This window comes from Camelus bactrianus, chromosome X (genome assembly GCF_048773025.1).
Source record: "Camelus bactrianus isolate YW-2024 breed Bactrian camel chromosome X, ASM4877302v1, whole genome shotgun sequence".
Lineage (NCBI taxonomy): Eukaryota > Metazoa > Chordata > Mammalia > Artiodactyla > Camelidae > Camelus > Camelus bactrianus.
In genome coordinates, this window is record NC_133575.1 from 32,244,626 (window position 1) to 32,259,863 (window position 15,238).

General features: G+C 32.8%; 1 protein-coding gene across 2 annotated transcripts in view; it reads left to right on the plus strand.

Annotated features, from left to right (window-relative positions):
- Positions 1–15,238, plus strand: part of USP9X (ubiquitin specific peptidase 9 X-linked) — a 119,991-nt gene that overhangs the window by 30,964 nt on the left and 73,789 nt on the right. For both annotated transcript variants that reach the window (XM_074359535.1, XM_074359536.1), the window contains exons 3-10: positions 3,794–3,939; positions 6,025–6,104; positions 7,735–7,847; positions 9,157–9,375; positions 11,696–11,811; positions 12,026–12,277; positions 12,354–12,492; positions 14,272–14,424. In XM_074359535.1, coding sequence (XP_074215636.1) covers positions 3,794–3,939; positions 6,025–6,104; positions 7,735–7,847; positions 9,157–9,375; positions 11,696–11,811; positions 12,026–12,277; positions 12,354–12,492; positions 14,272–14,424 — 1,218 coding nt within the window. The remainder of the gene's footprint in view (positions 1–3,793; positions 3,940–6,024; positions 6,105–7,734; positions 7,848–9,156; positions 9,376–11,695; positions 11,812–12,025; positions 12,278–12,353; positions 12,493–14,271; positions 14,425–15,238) is intronic.

Sequence of the window (15,238 nt, forward strand, 5' to 3'; positions counted from 1 at the left end):
GTAACCATAAAACTGTTTTGAGGAAAATAAACAGTAAGTCTTACACAGTAGCTAGGAACTCAGGTGCTGTATAGATGGTGATGCTTGAGTGTGTAGTTTTTTTTTCTGGTGCTTTATCCTATCAGTCATCATTAAAATTAAGTATTTAAGCCCTGTGTCAGTTCTGGGGCAAAGCATTAAATCGTTCGATGTAGCCTACAGTTAAGAATACGGACTTTAGTCATATTTCTTGGTTCAGATTTCAGCTCTGCACCACACTAGTTTTATGACTGGGTAAATTATATGACCTCTAAGTATCAGTTTTTTTTAGCTGCAAAATAAGGATAACAATAGTGTAACTACTTCAAAGGATGATTAGGAGGATCAAATGAAGTAATGTTTGCAAAGATCTTAAAATAGATTGTGATATCAAGATTTTATGTGGCCTCAAAACTCATAGGGTAATAGCCCCCCCCCTTTTTTTTTCCCCTATTCTCTGGATGAATTTATGTAAGATTTAAGTTATTCATTAATTGTATAGAAGATTTTACTGGTGAAAACATCTAGCCTGGGGCTTTATTTGTGGAAAGGTTATAACTACAGATCCAACTTTTTTTTTAAATAGGGGGATTTTCAGGTTTGTGTGTGTGTGTGTGTCTTTTTCAAGGAATTTGTCTACTTCATCTAGATTGTCAAATCTGTTGGAGTAAAGTTATTTATAATATCCCTTGTTATTATCTTTTTAATGTCTTAGGGTCTGTGGTAACATCTCCTTTTTTATTTCTAATACTGCTAATTTGTAGTCTCTCTCTTGATTACGCTTTCCTAGGGATTTATCAGTTTCATTAAACCTTTTTCCAAACCAACTTTTGTCTTTAGCCCTTACCACCCCCCACTTCCTACTTTGTATGCTTTTACCCTTATCTCTTGTTCCCTTTACTTCCTTTGGATTTGAATTGCTGTTCTTTTTCTCATTTCTTGAAATGGAAGTTCGGAAAATTGATTTTCAGCCTTTTTTATATTGAGATATTAAACTGAATAAGACAAACATTAAAACCTGTGGTATGCAGCTTAGAGGTGAATTTGTAGCTAAGGTACACGAACGTGAATCACAAACTTGCTGCTTACATTTGGTTCGTGTTTGTGTAGAATTCTGTACGGATAAGTTTATCGGTAAAAATGTTGTTATTGTAGAGTACTTACATTTGTCATTTGGGGAAAAGTTCTTACTGTCCAGCTATTATAGATTAGATATTCTATTACAAGTATGGTAGGAAAGAGCTGTGTGTGTGTGTGTGTGTGTGTGTGTTTGTGTGCGCACGCGCGCGCGTGCTTGCGCACCCTCTTCCTTCCCCTCCTTTCTTCCTCTCCCTCTGCCATCTTAGAGAAGTGAGCAAGTCAGGTTTAAAATTTTTTTTTCCAATTAAATAATGTCAGCTTTATTCCTTTTCCTCTCCAGTTCCCACTTTTCAGACATGTAATGCTTAAGTATATGGTCAGAAGTCTTGGACAAAGTTGTTAAGTCTCTGCTGTGTCATAAATTTGTTAGCCAGTATGTATGTTTTTTTAAACATAGTCAAAGGTTTGTGTTGGATGCCAGAGATTTCTATTTTTAAACCAGGAGCTTGTAGTTAGAGTTCCAGTATCTTTTGCTCTATCTTTTCTATTTTATACCTGCATTGTGTGTGGACTTTTGACTTCTTTTGCAATGTTTGTCACTTGCATGGCTTTAGATAAAAATTAAACCTCTAACCATAATTTTATTTTAAGGTGTGCTTCATAATTCTTAGAGCTCTTGGGTTTGTGATATTCCACTTAATATTGTGTCTGCATTATGTCCTCTTCCTTCAAATAGCTTTTTACATTTTTGAGGATGAGTGATAATTACAACAATAAAGGAACAGAATAAATTACACTCTTAACTATCTGTAGAGATCCCTTCTTTCACTTTGTTTTTCTCTACTTTTTAATTTTAAGATTTTTAGTTATTTCACAAGATTTGACACTTTTTTGGACCAAGAAAAAGCAACCATAGCATTAATCACTAAGGCTTACTTTTGTAATATGCTTTTTTCGTATTGGCATAAAGGGAATTTTTAAAATCAGATTTTTCACTTAATATAGAAAATCTTTTAAAAAGGGTGTTCCCAGAGGAGAGAATTTTAGCCTCTAGTGTATAGTAGAACTCAGTGATAAATGAAGCAACCTTGGCCCAAGCACTGTGGGATGAACACTCGGGTGCCGCTAATGGGAGGATGCAGACTTTCTGGAATAGAATTTGGCCATATATATATCAGCATCCCTAAAAGAAATAGTTTATAGTGTTGTAGTAATTGTATTTCCAGGATCCTCTCCTAAGGTAAAATTGAATTTCAACACAAAGATTTATATATAAAAGAGTCAGTATATTTATGTTACCAATAAAAATTGCAAATACCAAATGTTCCTTAAATTTGTTTAATTCATTTAATACTATATAAGCATTAATCAACCCTAAAAAAGATTCTTAATAATATAAGGAAATACTCAAATGTTGAATGGAAAAGGACAGGCTTAAGCAGGTATAATCCCAATTTTATTGAAAATTTATACATATATATTAGGGTTTTTTGTGGGGTGGGCCACATGGAACAAAAATTGTAAGGAAATAAGAATGTCATTGGTGTTTACCTGTTGGTGTGGTATTACAGGTGCCTTAATTATTATTTTTGTCTCTATGATTTCTGAGATCATGTATATAATACATAAATACCGGGGAAATGGGGCTTTTTAACAGATAGTTAAAGCAGACTTCTAAGTTACATACTTGAAATGCAAATATTTCTGTTGGGCTTCTAACACTTGAATTCTGCGCCGTGGATTCTTTTGCCTTGAGACTGGCCCTGTAGCACCTGCATAGCATTCGTATTTACTTGGAAATTGGCTTTATGAGTTCATATATAAACTTTGTAAGTAGAACGTATTAATGGTGGTATACCCACTTGTCTTCAGTATAAGTGTTTGTTTATGCATCTATCCGATAGGTGCTAAAGTAGTAGGGAAAGGAACCTTCTTTAAAAGGGCCATGAACCTGTAGTGGGTAGAGAATTCAAGCTTAAAATTTAGATTGGTTTCAGTTTGAAAGAGAAAAATTCCATCTGTTTTCAAAATTAAGGATAAGGGTCATAAAGGTTCATTCACTTAGTTGTGAAAATACTATGCACAGCTAAAGTGGGGTGGGGAGAGAAAGGCATGCTGAAAATGAAAAATGAAAGAGAATAAAATTAGCCATATTAGTTGAAAATGATGTGACTTATTTAGAAACTACAATCATGAAGTTTTAATAATTGGATAATAGTTTACTAGGGAGATTATGGAATATAATTTATTTTTCCCTTTCAAATTGAAAAATAAAAGCTGTAAGTCAAATTTTTTAATGTGTGAAATGTGCAATAATTTCTGTCATGACAGGGCTCATATAATAGAAAATGTAAGCAGAGAAACAGTATACACTAGATAAGAACTAGACCCGGATTCAGATCCTTACCACAGAGTTGGAGCTGTGTGACCTTAGGCTAATTACTTACTGTCTGAGTTCGTTTTTTAATAGATGAATTAAGTGGCAGAAGAATACTTTCTTAGGCTATTGAGGATTAAATAAAATTATTTTAAAGCACAGTAGCACAGAGACTGCCTGAAACATCACAAGCTTACAATGATCATATATTCTTTAAAAATTTGTTATTTCCCCCTAATCTGTGTTGGTATTTGAATTATTAGATGTTGTACATATGTTATTGAAACCTAAATCTGGAATATCTGATTTTTAATTAAGACTTCATCGCCTGATTCTTCCAATGAAAATTCCCCGGCAACTCCCCCAGATGAACAAGGTCAAGGTGATGCTCCACCACAGCTTGAAGATGAGGAGCCTGCATTTCCACATACCGACCTGGCAAAGTTGGATGACATGATCAATAGGTGAGTTGGTTTTTTGGTTTTTGGTTTTTGTTTTTGTGTGTTTTTTTATGTGTGTCATACACAGGAAAACCCCAACAGTTTTTTTTTTTTTTTTCAGTGTAGTGATTAGTAGTAAGAAAAGAAAGAGTGAATAAGGATGTCACAGTAACCATTCTGCCTCCTTAATAGCCTTAACATCATAATCATTGCCATGTACTTTGCAACCCATGGGTATTAATGGATTTAAAAAATCAAAGGGAGTAACAATGTCAGAGTGTTCAAATTAATGATGATGACCCTAGCTGGTGTGTTTCTAAAGTGGAACTGTATGTGTGATTTCCATTTTTTCTTACTGGCATGTGGGTTGCTGGATGACTTTAATAATTTTTACATGGCCCTGAGGTAAACCAGGTCACAAGGAGATTGAGTTCCTGAGAGCCTGCCCCTTGTGAACCCTTGACTAGTCTGAGGCATTTAACCATCTCAGCTATTTGTCCCTCCTGATCTTTATCTCAGGCTAGTTCAGAGTATAAATGTTCATACTCATAGTACAAACATTCAACAACCCTGCCCCTGCTTTGATTATATGGAGGAAGACTGAGAAAGTGAAAGTTTAAGCTTGTGTGCAGAGGAAGGAAAAGATTTAAAGAAGAGAAGGGAAGAGTGTCTTGGGGAAGTCCCACATGGTCTGTGATCTTCACCAAGCTGTGGGGTCATCAAGTGAATGCTCGGGAGGTGTGACATATCCCCCCAACCCCCAATAAGGAAAACACACGCTTATAGGCACTTGCCTTACTAAGTGTACTAGAATATTTTGTAACTTGTTTTCCTCACTTTATTGTGAATATTATATTATTAATAAATATATTTAACTCATTGTTTTTAAAGGTATATTTGAAAGAACACTTTTTTTTCTAAGGGTAATTTAAAAAAACTTATTTTGTATAATTTTTTGGAGGAGGGAGAGAATTAGGTTTGTTTGTTTGTTTATTTAATGGAGGTACTGGGGATTGAACCCAGGACCTAGTGCATGCTAAACATGTGCTCTACCACTGAGCATACCAACCCCCACCCTCCCCAAAAGAACACATAAAATGTGATTCTGGCAGATGCCTGTAGTAATGGTATACAATGAATTATAGTCAAACAGACAGACAAAAGATTGTATAAAGTTGTAATGTCCCTGACCATTCGCTATAGCAGACATATCATAGCAGAAAGTGGTACTGTTGTTGCTTTTTGATTTTTGTCTGGTTTTGGTGATTGTTAATAAAGTGTACTTCTTATGTGTCTTCAAGGACAAAGTTGCATGTTAGCAAATCTGCAGGGGAAGAAAAGCACAAATGATATTTTTTATGTAAATAAAAGCAATGAGAAAGGGTGGTATACATTTGTTTCTAATATAAATCATGTGGTCATGGAGCACTGTTTATCAAAATGGGGGTTTTTGGAGAAGTGCATGGATTGGGTGGTAGTGAGGAGGAAGGGGTAGGAAAAGGATGGACTCCCAGATGGTTGAGCTGCTGCCACTGGGACCAGAGAAGGCACTACCTGGGTGTATACTACATCCTTTTTGAGGGAAGAAGGGTGCCTCTGGAGTCATAAAGACTTGGAGACCTGTGTCTCACTTAACCTTCAGGAAAAGTTGATGAATTACGATGAATTGAGGTAGAAATCAGTCATTTTCCACCTAAATGTTTTCTTCTTTGTGAGAAAGTTGAAGACAACTACGAGGTTCATCATGATGTCTCCTTTAACCTGAATTCTGAAAAGAGCACTTTCCTATGAACTCTAACAATAGGTATCTATTTAAGTGACATTTGAATATTACAGTAGTTTTATGTTCTGTTATTAAAATACTTTTGTTTTTCCCTTCTCTCATTGCTATATCTTTTGACATTTCCTTAAAAAATTATTGTTTGTAGAGGCAACAGATGGTGCTTAGTCTCACAAAGCACATATTCTGCCAAATTTGTTATTTAACATTTTAATGTTATTTTAATGTTAATATTTAATAGTTTCATGGTGAGGTGAGTAATTATAATTAATAACTCATTTATAGTACCTCAACCAATAAACATCTTTTTATATTATTAACACTCTTAGACCTCGATGGGTGGTTCCAGTTTTGCCGAAAGGGGAATTAGAAGTGCTTTTAGAAGCTGCTATTGATCTTAGTAAAAAAGGTAAGTTTAAATGGTGTTACACTTTTCATAATGTATGCGTCTAGATACGATTTCACTTCATCCCTGAGGACTTCTGTATATTCCTAGTCTAGAATTACGCTTTCTTGCTATACTTGCTATATGATTTGTACCTAGGACAAGGGTTAATATCCTGAGGACAACCTTCAAGGATGTTTGTAAACTCTCTGAAGTTATGCATAAAATTCTTATATATTCTTAGACTGCCTAGCTTATGTGTTGATTATTTTTAATGCACAGAAAAGGTTTGAATTTTCTCTAAAAGAAAAAAAACTTGAAAGATGAGGTCATGTGTTTTTTAAAAAATAAGGCAGTAAAAAGGAATCATGTTTTTACTCTTGTCTAGAAGTCTAGCTTGGCATTGGAATTAATTTTTTCAGTGGCTTTGGTCTTCTTTAGGTGCAGTTGAACAAATGACAGTAACATTCCAATTTCTGAAATAGGGTAGCCATGGATGTGTTCTATCGGTAGGCATTATCACAATTATAAAAATTACTGTCTTTAGTACCTTGCTTAAAAGTGTCTCATTCCATGGCAAGGGTAAAATTTCCTTTGTCTTGGAATAATTACCCTTCTTCATTTAAAGAATGTGGCTTTATGCCTTATTAATCTTGTAAAAACAATCTAATGAACTATGAAAATGCATTATCAGATTACAATTAGTTTCCACTACAAATTTATTTCTTTCATTTACACATTCATTAATTTAGCAAATTTTTGAAGACTTCTGTCCTAGGTGTGTTTTAGGTCCTGACTATACAATGATAGGTAAAAACACATTGTGGTATTTCCTGTAATATCATTGACATTCACTGGACATGCACTTTCTGACCTGCTCCCTTATTTCTCTGGGACTGTGGTTTATTTTAATTTTAGGCAAGGTTCACATTTTTTTAAAGTACAGCCCTGGGTTTGAATGTCATCTCTTTTGTACAGTCAGAATCAGATAATGCTTTAAATACAAGTTAAATGGCTTTTCATTTTGTCATCAAGAGTTAAAGATTTTTTGTGTGTGTTTGGGGACATGTGGCTCTGTTGCTTTTCTGAAATCAAATGAAATAAAGCGAAGATGTAAAAAGCATAGATTATGAGATTGTAAAAGAGGCTAATAAAGAATATAATTTGTCTTATTTGATGAAATACTTCTGTAGACTAGTATAAAATAATTTGATGTTAAATAGATAATTTATAACCAAAATGAGATTTTAAAAATGGTTGTGAAACATCATTTTATTAAGTTTTAAGGTATGTTTTCAGAGTAAAATACTGTGAAGAAATTAGATTCCCTATCACGTGATACTCATAACTGCTTTGTGTTTAAGGTCCAGTATCATAATTTGAAATAATTTCAATTCATCTTAATACTACATGCCTTAATGTACTTTTATACAGTTAAGTAATTTTGAAATTCATTGGAGATGATTTTTGTTTCTGAATCAGTTACCTTTTTGACCTCTTATAGATAATGCTGTGAGTTTTTTTTCAAAGTTAGTCTGCATTTGTTAGCTGTTCCTGAATATTTTACAATTGTTACCTTTTATCACATCATTGGACATTGTAAGACAATCAGAGAAGTATTTTGTTTACATTAATTCTTCCCTCCTTTTCTTAGGCCTTGATGTTAAAAGTGAAGCATGTCAGCGATTTTTTCGAGATGGGCTAACAATATCATTCACTAAAATCCTTACAGACGAGGCAGTGAGTGGCTGGAAGTTTGAAATTCATGTGAGTCTTGCACTTGAATTTTAAAAATCAGGTTCACATAGTGATGACTGTGAGTGTTTTCTCATATATATATATATAGTATATTTGGTTATTTATTTGATCCATTAATTGAATTAAATTTTAAAATGAGAAATCTTTAAGATACTTTTTATAAATTAAAATTTATGTTGAAGCATGATCATTTAGAATGAGTGTGAGGTTTAGAGTTAGAAAACATTGGTTTAATCTGCCTCCTTGGTTTTCAAGTGCCTTATGACTTTTGGCAAGTCACCATATTTATTTGAAAATATGACAGTGTCAGTTGTGAAATGCACCACTCACTTATTTTATGTACCACTAAGGAAAGGAAAACACCCAAGTTGGGGAATCTGTTATCTGGGACACAAAGAGTCAATGCAGAAAAATAAACTTAACATATAGAAAGAGACACCAAATAAACCTCCATGTCTCAACCTTGGTACCTGGCGGGGAAGGGGAGGGGGCGTTGGTGGTAGGAATCTCCTGAAAATTTAAACCACAAGCCAGATTTAAACAATTTTGAAGCCTGAATTCAAATTATGGTTGTGATACCAAAAAAATCTCATGGAGAATTTAAAGTGGCTTCAGGTTGGTGGTTTCCCCAAATTACTGTCAGAAGTCAACACAAATCTTCTCTACATATACCTAGTCTACTACTGTGCATAGATTGTAAGATACAATAAGATTCCAGAGACCTTTAAAAAGTAAAAAAAAAAAATGTGCATTTTAGATTGATGAAGGGCGGTAATTACTGCAAGTCTCTGTTTCTTGTTTATAGTATGGAAATATGGTCATAAGTTGTGAAGTAGTTGTTTTTGTGCTCCATTAACTATTTCTAAAATATAACCATAGCATACATGTAAGTTTACAACTGCAGAATGGAAACTTTGGGAGTGGTATCAGACTTTAGCATTGAGGCTTACCATACTTTCTCCATCTTGAATAATTGATGGATTATTTAGATTTTAGAATTGTTCCTTATAGTTCAAAAATTGCATAGAGAAATTTGCCTTTCATCTCTGGGCATAGAGGAGTGTTAACTTCATTTTGTAAGCCACTGCAAATGGCTTTTGAAAGTAGGTACTATATAAATTATAAAGTAAATGCTAATTTGTCTTTTTAATACATCAATTTGATCCCAGTATTATTAAAATTAAACATAGCTCTAATGATCAGTATAGAAAAATTGAGAGATCATTATTAAGATATAATTAATTGAGATTGGAGGATATTTCTCTTTGGAATTGCACTGTTTTGATGTCATTAATCACCTTTCTCCTTTTTATAACAGAGGTGTATTATCAATAATACTCATCGCCTGGTGGAGCTATGTGTGGCCAAGTTGTCCCAAGACTGGTTTCCACTTCTAGAACTTCTCTCCATGGCCTTAAATCCTCATTGCAAATTCCATATCTACAATGGTACACGTCCATGTGAATCCGTTTCCTCAAATGTTCAGTTGCCTGAAGATGAACTTTTTGCTCGTTCTCCAGATCCTCGATCACCAAAAGTGTGTTGGTTTATTATTTTCAAAGCTAAATATTACAGTGGTTTTACTGTGCTACAGAACTTTAAATCGTCTGAACCTCTTGTTAACATGGAGAAAAGTAGTTTCATATTGCTCTTAAAGGGGTTTTGCATTACTTTGTGTTTTGGGTTTGTTTTGTTTTTATTTTTAAATGTTTTTGGCTTTCTCCATGTAGTTAGTTCCCATGGTCTTCTGCCCAGCCTCTTGGGAGAAATACTCATAATTTGGGATAGTATAAAATAGAACATATTTTTCCTTTTAAATAAGATTACAGCAGAAGATTACTTCTTTGACCAAGACCTGTCTAGTATGTCATAAAAGTAAAACTATAAAAATTACAAATGAAAGCAAAATAGTAAAACTTAACAAATGTCAATGAAATATATATATATAGTAACATAAATTCTCCAGTTTAAATTTTCTCCAGTGTAAAATTTTCTGTACCAGCATAAATATAATGTACATTTAGAAAAATATATCCCTAAACTATACTTCTGCTAATAAATATTAATAATTAGCCGTATAAAGCTTTTAAATTTTAGAATTTAGGGAGACATTTTTAATCTTGATAGACTTGTTTTTAAAAAATAGCCAGGAAAATTTGAATTTATATATACAGTGCTTGATTTATTCTGTTAAAAGTAGAAATCATCAAAATATATTGAACTTAAAGCTGAGATTTTCTGTTATTTCCCAGGCTTCATATTGTTGCCTTGACTGCAAGGCTTATTTTTGAGTAAATCAAATTAGTATTTAAATAATGGCAATCTCCAAAATATACCTGTTTATTTCTTTAATAATTTTTTGCGCTATAGGCCAATAATAATCTGTAAGAGACTCAAAGGGAACAACTTGATTTAAGATGACTTTTTTTTTTTTTTTTTTTTTTTTTTTGATTTAAGATGACTTCTGGTTGAAGATATTTTTATATTTTTCTTGGAAGCCTAGCTTTTCTTGAGTATTACTAATTACTGAGTTTTCCTAATTGCTTAAACATACACTACAGCTGAAAACATGAGAAGATTAGCCTTAGACTGATTCTTTACTTTGTGCATGTACACTGTTTTATATATGTTACATATAACTATTGAGTATATAGCCTAATAGTGTTATTCCAGTTCCTGGAGAAATAAAAATATATTACATAATGAATATGTATTTTCTTAGAATTACTGAATGCCAAAAGGGACTGGGTGAATTAAATGCTGAGATTTTTAATTGTTTTGATTTAACCTTGTAAGGCCAAATAAAAAGGTAGGAAGATAGTATAATGAACTTAACAGAAATATGGTAGTTGATTTATTAGAGAATTTAACTGATTTAGATTCTCATAAAAATCATATCAAAGCTACCATATTGTCTCTTTAAAGCAGTTACCTTTTACTTAGCATTTTCCCTTTGTCCTGAACATGTCGTCTTTTGTTTTTAAATAGCTGTAGAAATTATTTTTGCTTAATGCTTACGTAGAGAAAGTGCCTATTTTCCCTTTTTCTTCCATCAGTGACTTCTAAAGTGGCCTTTTAGAATAAGGCAAGGTATAAAATTTTGTCTTGGGTACATGAATTTTTAGATACATTTGATTCTTTTTCCATGTAGGCTTTTAATTTGATTTTAATTTTACATATAGGCATGCTGTTAACCATACAAGCAGTTGCCAATTCCAGCTGTGTTGTACTTGCTATCCCTTAGGGAAGAGGTTGAAGGACAATTCATACTGTTGCATTGGGGTACCTCTAAGATGGGAACTGGGTGTATTCACATGAGTCAGCAAAAAGCATCAACCAGCATGTTCTAATTAGAATCAACAAATAAATGCCAGGGATTAGTTTTTAATGGATAGGTCATTCTTGGGCTTTAAGATTATTTATTTATAGGGAAGTTTTAGTTATTTACAACTGCAACATAAATTCAAACACTATCTTAGGTTACCAAATACCTTTTTTTTTTTTTCATTTTAAAGAGTCTTTTTACCCTATTAAATTTTTAAAAATATATTTTCAGATAATAAGGTATTCTCATATGGTGGGATCTCTGAAATAGAACCATGGCTTCTAATTCTTGTTCACCAACTATATTGGTAAAAACAGCTATACTCTGGTGATCTAATCTGTGTGGCTACTTATGCTTTTACAGACAGGATTACTGTGAACAATATGCAATATTTTGTGTTTTTTTTCTTTACATAATAATCTTTTATTGAATTTCCTGTTTCTAGAATGTTTCAATCAAGAAATTACTTCAGATAATACTTTGTTTCTCTGCAAAAGCAGGAAGTTAACTTTTTTCATTAACTGTATTGCAGGGTTGGCTAGTGGATCTTCTCAACAAATTCGGCACTTTAAATGGGTTCCAGATTTTGCATGATCGTTTTATTAATGGATCAGCATTAAATGTTCAAATAATTGCAGCCCTTATTAAGTAAGTTATGTTTTAAAATGGATCTTCGATGCATTATAGAAATTGCTACTTTATTGCTTGATTAAAAATGGAGTTTCTTGTTTCAAATATGGTTTCCTCTTATCTTTAGCTGGTAACTTGGACTTTCTAAAGTAATAGAAATAATCTGAGTTCAGTCCTAGTTTGAGTGTATGAAATTGGGTATTAAAAGAGATTTCTGTCTTGTTTATTTCAGACCATTTGGACAATGCTATGAATTTCTCACTCTTCATACAGTGAAAAAGTACTTTCTTCCAGTAATAGAAATGGTTCCACAGTTTTTGGAAAACTTAACTGATGAAGAACTGAAAAAAGAAGCAAAGAATGAAGCCAAAAACGATGCCCTTTCAATGATTATTAAATCTTTGAAAAATTTAGCTTCAAGGGTTCCAGGACAAGAAGAAACTGTAAAAAATTTAGAAATATTTAGGTTAAAAATGATACTTAGGTAAGATACTTACCTCTTGAAATAATTAATTATGTGAATGTTTAGAATCATACTTAACATTGAATTTCTTTTATAGATTATTGCAAATTTCTTCTTTCAATGGAAAGATGAATGCACTGAATGAAGTTAATAAGGTGATATCTAGTGTGTCATACTACACTCATCGGCATGGTAACCCTGAGGAAGAAGAATGGCTCACAGCTGAACGAATGGCAGTAAGTCCTTTGATTCTAATTTCATGAATAAGAATCTACCTAAGGCAAAAATTAGAATATCTCTACTTAATAATACTAACATTTTAAAGAAAATTCTGAAATTGGGAGGTATTTGGATTGATCTACAACTATATTGGTCCTGAGAACTTTTGTGATGACGTCGTTTATTATCTGATATATTTGGTGATATGAGTAGCTTAGCACGTCTTTAATAAACTTATTGCTGAATGCAGGTGTTCTGAAGTAATTCTTAGCTTGGGAGGGGATTGGTTGAAATGGAGTAAATAAAGGTGATTTGGGGAACAGATTGGGTAGTATGGTACCTACTGAATGAAGTGGCTTATTCATTTGAATGATTCCATTTAAAGATTTAAAAATAGGAAATATAGTTACTGAAATAAGATATGCATGAATTAGTGTTTTATCATCATTGTAAGAACTTCACTTGAGCACTTATTTATATCATTTTGATTTTGAAAGTTTAGGAAACTTTATTTACCATAGATACTTACCTTTATTGTAGTTTAAAAATGAGTAAGAATGTCACTTAAATATTGGTTGAATAACTTCAGCACATAATACTGTCTGACTGTACTGAGGAGACATCTATAAAAGAACTGTCCTTGACCTCAAGGAGGCCTCAGTTTAATAGGGAAGACAATGATCAGAATGTGATAAAAAGTTTGTGGAGGGTGACTAGACATTGGCCCTGTGTTAGGCGTTCAGATGGTAGACATCTGATTTTGTTTACGTGATTTGTCTGTCCACCTTCTGGGAAGTCAAGCACAGAGCTACTCAGAGTGTGGTCTGAAGTCTGGTTCTGGTCCTTGAGCTGTTGCCAGCCTTAGATAAGTACAGAAAATAGCATTAAGTGTTTAGAAACTTTTGTAGTAATTGCTACATTTTAGTTGTTTATCTGCCAGCAACAGATTCAAAATAAAAACAGACCTTTACTGGGGGAGGGTATGTATCGCTCAGTGGTAGAGCATGTGCTTAGCATGCCTTAAGGTCCTAGATTCAATCCCTAGTACTTCCATGAATAAAACAAACAAACAACAACAACAACAAAAGGAAAAAAAGGACCTTTACCAGCTGAGAAGTGTGCTTCAGTACTGTAAAACCATAGTGTGGACTATTACCTTTATACTGAATCATGAGTTAGTTTTCTTCTGTTGGTTTAAATATTAAATAAATAGCTGTCAAGCAGCATAGCATAGTGTTACAGAAACACAAACTTGAGAAGCTTGCAGCCTTGATTCAGATTCTGGTTCTAGCACTTCCAAGCCTGTTTACTTTTCTGTAATAAGATAATATAGCCCTAATTAGGATTGTTTGGAAAATTAAAGAGTTAATGGTAAGCAATACTAGTGCAATTGGTTAGTAAATAAAAGCAAAAAATTAAAAGAGTGACTTTTCATCCAAATCAAAACTGGTATAAGGAATCTAAAGATCCTAAAATGGGTCCTGTATCCACTCCACCTAAACCATGGTGATTGAAACATTTAAAGAATAATTTTCTGAGTAAATGCTGGAGTAGAATCTTTTTTAATGATTTTATTATTTCTAATTCATGGAAACATTTCTGTATGTGCAAAGTTAAGTTCCATGAAATTATTGTGTCGGGTTTTTTTTTCATAATTTTGTATCAAAAGAACATAAGCATGTTATATTAGTGCATTATATTCTATGAGTTTTTAAATTCCTACTAACATTTAAAAGTGTGAGCAATACTTTGTGTGTTTTTAAAAGCTTTGAAACAAGTTTTTGAATTCTGTTTAGGAATGGATACAGCAGAACAATATTTTATCCATAGTCTTGCGAGATAGTCTTCATCAACCACAGTATGTAGAAAAGCTAGAGAAGATTCTTCGTTTTGTCATCAAAGAAAAAGCCCTGACTTTACAAGATCTTGATAATATCTGGGCAGCACAGGTAAGGAATTTAAGATGGTAGGTATTTGGTTTGTAAAAAAAAATACCAAAAACTAAAGAAATATAGTAGTTGTAATGAAATGGGATGAAGACTTGCATTGTTTGAATTATAGTATAGTTAAATGCTTATTGTTTACAGAAATCCCGTCAAGAATCTGTGAAATAACCAATAATATTTTTCAAATAAAAATATTACATCACCTACTGTATGTATTTGGTAAAAGTTGATAGTTTGTAGGTGGTTTTAAATAAGAGGCGAATAGTAAAATAATAAGGAATGTATTGAAAGAGTATAAGACATCTGTAATTTGTTTCTTCATAAACTTAATACAGAGAAAACTCCAGTGTCAGGAGAATTAAATCACTAGATTATTTATAAAAGCCTGTAATAATTCAAAGGACTAATAGTTTATAGAAGGATAAGTAACCTTTTTGGTTTCAGAGCTAGAAACTATGTGATTCCTTTGATTATCTAAATGAAAAGTTTCTATTTATGGATTACCTGGGAACTACTGGTGAGTTCTGGATTACAAAGCTTTGTTTTTTGAGTCTGTAGAAACCAAGAAAACACTGTTTTGCCTTTACTTATGATTCCAGTTTTGAAACTATCACTAGTGTGCCTTATTCTGTCTGCAATGTTAAAATTGGCACGTTAAAGTCAGTAAACTATAATAAAAGTTTACATGAATTCCTAAAGTCTACACTAACGATATATCAGGAAATTAAGTTCTCAGGTTTTAGATGGCAGTTCTAAAACATTTTAAATGTTAGGAATTTTCTTAGATTACACAGATGAAGGTCATGGAAACACTTTA